Below are 3351 nucleotides of genomic sequence, written 5' to 3' on the forward strand. Positions count from 1 at the left end.
CTGGACACAGGCCTCACCTCAAAGGCTGCTGAGATGATCTTGGCTTTCTTGCTCAGCACTGACCCCACAGCATTGAAGTTCTTGTCTCGGATTTCAGCATAAAGCTCTTCTGCAGAGTTCAGCTGGAGCTTCTTGGGTTCTGTGGGGAGATCTTTGCCACCTTCCCCCTGCTTCTTCGGGGCAAACTTCTCAGGAGGGAGTTTCACATAAGCTACCAAATGAAGAGAATAACCCTTGTAAGGACTGGAACTTCATCAGCAGAAGTTAAGATCAGCAGGCTGTAGAAATGTGTCCCCTGAGCTGGAAACAGCTCTGAGGAGCAAAGGAATACTCACACTCAAACCACTCAGTGCCTGTGTGTTAATGAAGGAGAGTCTCCCTGCACTCAGCCAGGGACCTACACAAACATCAGAACCCAAGTGCCAGCTGCTTGCAGAGAGGCTTGGAGGCAGCCCAGCAGCCAGTCCAGTCCAGCAGGAGGGACTACAGCCCATAAATGCCTCTCTGGAGTTTTCTTACCCCCTGAGGAGCAGGACAGCATTCTGAAAATGGCATTTCACAAACTGTCCCTGTCCCCTCAGTGTGGCACGTGATCCAGGCAGGATGGATGCTGAAGGCACACACTAACATTCCCACTCACACACTCTCTGTTCTGTCACTGTGCCTGCACCCTGCCAACAGCCAAAAGACGCCCTTGCAGTAACCATGGACTGTACTTGGCTCCCCTTCCCAGGCAAAAAGAGCCAGAGTGGATCCTGATGGGCTCCAGCTTGGGACTGAACAAACCCCAGAGTGATTTCAGCTGAGCTGCTCCCACATCACATTTAGTGAAGCACAAACCCACCCAGCACACTGCAGCCTGCCCCAGGACACGGAACAGCTGCCCCTTCCCCACAGGACTCACTGTTCTGGATGCCGTAGATCTCATCGATCAGCCCCTCGTACGTCAGCTGCGTGGCCAGCGGCGTCAGCAGGTCCACGTTGCGGTCCAGCAGCAGGAGGGTATCAAAGACAGGAAATATGGAATTCTGGCTCCCAGGGAACTCCCGCTTCATCCTGATCATCATGTTGGCCACGTGCTGCAAGGAAGTCACATCGCTCTGGTTAGGGTGCAGATGGATGTGACCTCTGGGCCCTGCAGGCACGTGCTTGTAAAGGAAGGGGATGGCAGGAGGTACAGGCTGGCTGATGGATGGGGCAGGACGAGACTCAGAAAACAAAAGTCCTTCTCTGCTGCTCTATGCAGCTCAGCAAGACAGTGACGGCCAAAGCTCTGCATGCACCTCAAGCTACTCCCTCACCACAAAAAATACCAATTAAACCATGGGTTAATCAGAGAGAAGCAAAAAGGATATGTGTGTGTCATGGCTGGATTAAAAAAAACCCAGAGGTGCATTTAACCAAAGATTCCTTAAGGCAGTTCCAAAGAACAAGATGCATTTGTTCAGCCTCACCCGAGCACAGTCGCCTTTCCCAAAAATCTGCGGGATGGTTCCGTAGAGAGCCTGCAGGGTCATCAGCCCCTTTGCTGCATGGTACAGACTGGTCTGGTCACTCTCCAGGTAACATTCCTAAAGAACAAGAGGGATTCTGATGGGAGATGTCAATCCAATGCAGATGCTTCCACAGCAGAGCAGGGTCCATATGAACAGTTCAGAGGAGACACAGGCTGGGGACAAACTGTGGCTGTTGGCATATATGGGCTTTATTACCTGTGTTGTCACTACATCAAATCATTTTTTTGATCACTAGACTCTAGTATTTTTTGAACTCCAGACACAAATCCAGTTTGATGGAGTAAAAGAAAGTGACTGGAAGGACCCTCTCCTGCTAATTAGGCCAATCAGGGCACCCAACACCTCATTACAGCTGCAACCCTGCCACATAGGGATACATGTAGGACAGAGAGGGCCAAGAAACTCCCAAACTGTCCTGGATGCAACACTCTGGGGATGCAGGACATGCAGCTGGGATGTGACAGCTGTTAATGCTCAGTGCAGTGAGAACCATCACACAGCTCCCTGGCTGTGCAGGAACACAAACTGTGCTGGCTCCTTGTGACAACTGAGTGCTTTAAGCCTCAGGAACACTCCACTTGTGACACTAACACCAGCAGCTGAAGCTGCAGGAACTGGGATGCAGCTCGGTGTAGTGACTGCTCCTTCAGCATTTAGTGTGAAAACGCACAGGGAAGTTCAGGCTTCATGACCAAGCCAGGTTTGCTCTGCAAGGCCTTTCCTTGCTGTGCAGGTCACTCACAAACCCTCTGAGAGCTGCTGCACCAGCACCAACGTCCAGCACCAAACCACATTCTGCTTTCCCTCGAGGAGGAGGTGAGCGCGCACCTTGAAGGCGCTCTCGGACTCCATGGAGAGCAGGTCTCCATCGAAGGGGATCAGGTCCAGGCTGTACTGCTCGCGGTGGATGAAGGAGCCCAGCACGCCCTGCTCCTTCAGCCACTGCTCGCACAGGAGGCTGCGGCGCGGCACGAACAGGATGTGGAAATCCCTCTGCGGAGAGCGGCCTCTGTCTTCCCTGCAGGAGCAGAGCACTCGGTCACTCGCTGCACACGGAGCAGCACAGAGCACGGGAGGGGGCACTGGAGTCACACAAAACAGGAACGCTGCACTGGGTTATTGCCGACTCCTGGATTTGTCAGTGTTCAACCCTGCGCAGCCACAGCTCTGACAGCAGGGCAGGGGGACGTGGCTGTCCTGCAGCTCCCAAAAGGCACAGCAATCCAAGCATGGCTTATTCCAGCTAATTAGAAGGAATGTACGTCCTCGCAGGGAGGAACGCACCCTCTGCATCCCAGCCAAGGTGAAGCCCCCCTGCGCAGGATGTGTCACACCCCCATTTAAGCCGCAGTGCTGCGGTGTGGTGTCTGCACATCGCTCTGGTTCCCTGCACAGGTGTAACAAAGCACACGGTGATTGGGGCCACGCCTGTCCCCTCCTCACGGCCGCCCTACCCTGCCCTGCCCGCGGTACCTGAGCACGTTGTCGGTGATGATGTCCATCAGCTCCAGCTTGGGCCTGACGAAGAAGATGATGTTCTTGACGTCGGCCGGGGGCAGCCGGCCCGGCTTGAGCGTGAACATCTTCTCTACCTCATGCTCCTGCGCGGAGGCACGGCCGTCAGACGAGTGCGGGAGCGCCGGGGCCCGGCCTCCTGCCCCCGGCCCCCGCGGCGCTTACCTTGAGCAGCGAGTACTGCGCGATGAGCCCGAAGGGGCCGGTCAGGTACTCATCCCACACGATGGCCTGCGGGAAGGGACGGCGGGATCAGAGCGGCCACGCCACACACGGGACACACACGGGACCCCCCCGGCCCCCCCGCGCCCCCCCTGGA

At 55.6% G+C, this 3351-nt stretch overlaps 1 protein-coding gene across 1 annotated transcript in view; it reads right to left on the minus strand.

Annotated features, from left to right (window-relative positions):
* Positions 1-3319, minus strand: part of VPS33A (VPS33A core subunit of CORVET and HOPS complexes) — an 8531-nt gene extending 5212 nt beyond the window's left edge. Inside the window, exons 1-6 of the mRNA XM_031059511.1 lie at positions 3198-3319; positions 2991-3118; positions 2346-2535; positions 1455-1571; positions 905-1079; positions 18-211 (exon numbers count right to left, since the gene is read on the minus strand). Coding sequence (XP_030915371.1) covers positions 18-211; positions 905-1079; positions 1455-1571; positions 2346-2535; positions 2991-3100 — 786 coding nt within the window. The 5' untranslated portion in view covers positions 3101-3118; positions 3198-3319. The remainder of the gene's footprint in view (positions 1-17; positions 212-904; positions 1080-1454; positions 1572-2345; positions 2536-2990; positions 3119-3197) is intronic.
* Positions 3320-3351: the final 32 nt, after the last annotated feature.

This window comes from Geospiza fortis, unplaced genomic scaffold, assembly GCF_000277835.1.
Source record: "Geospiza fortis unplaced genomic scaffold, GeoFor_1.0 scaffold145, whole genome shotgun sequence".
Taxonomy (NCBI): Eukaryota; Metazoa; Chordata; class Aves; order Passeriformes; family Thraupidae; genus Geospiza; species Geospiza fortis.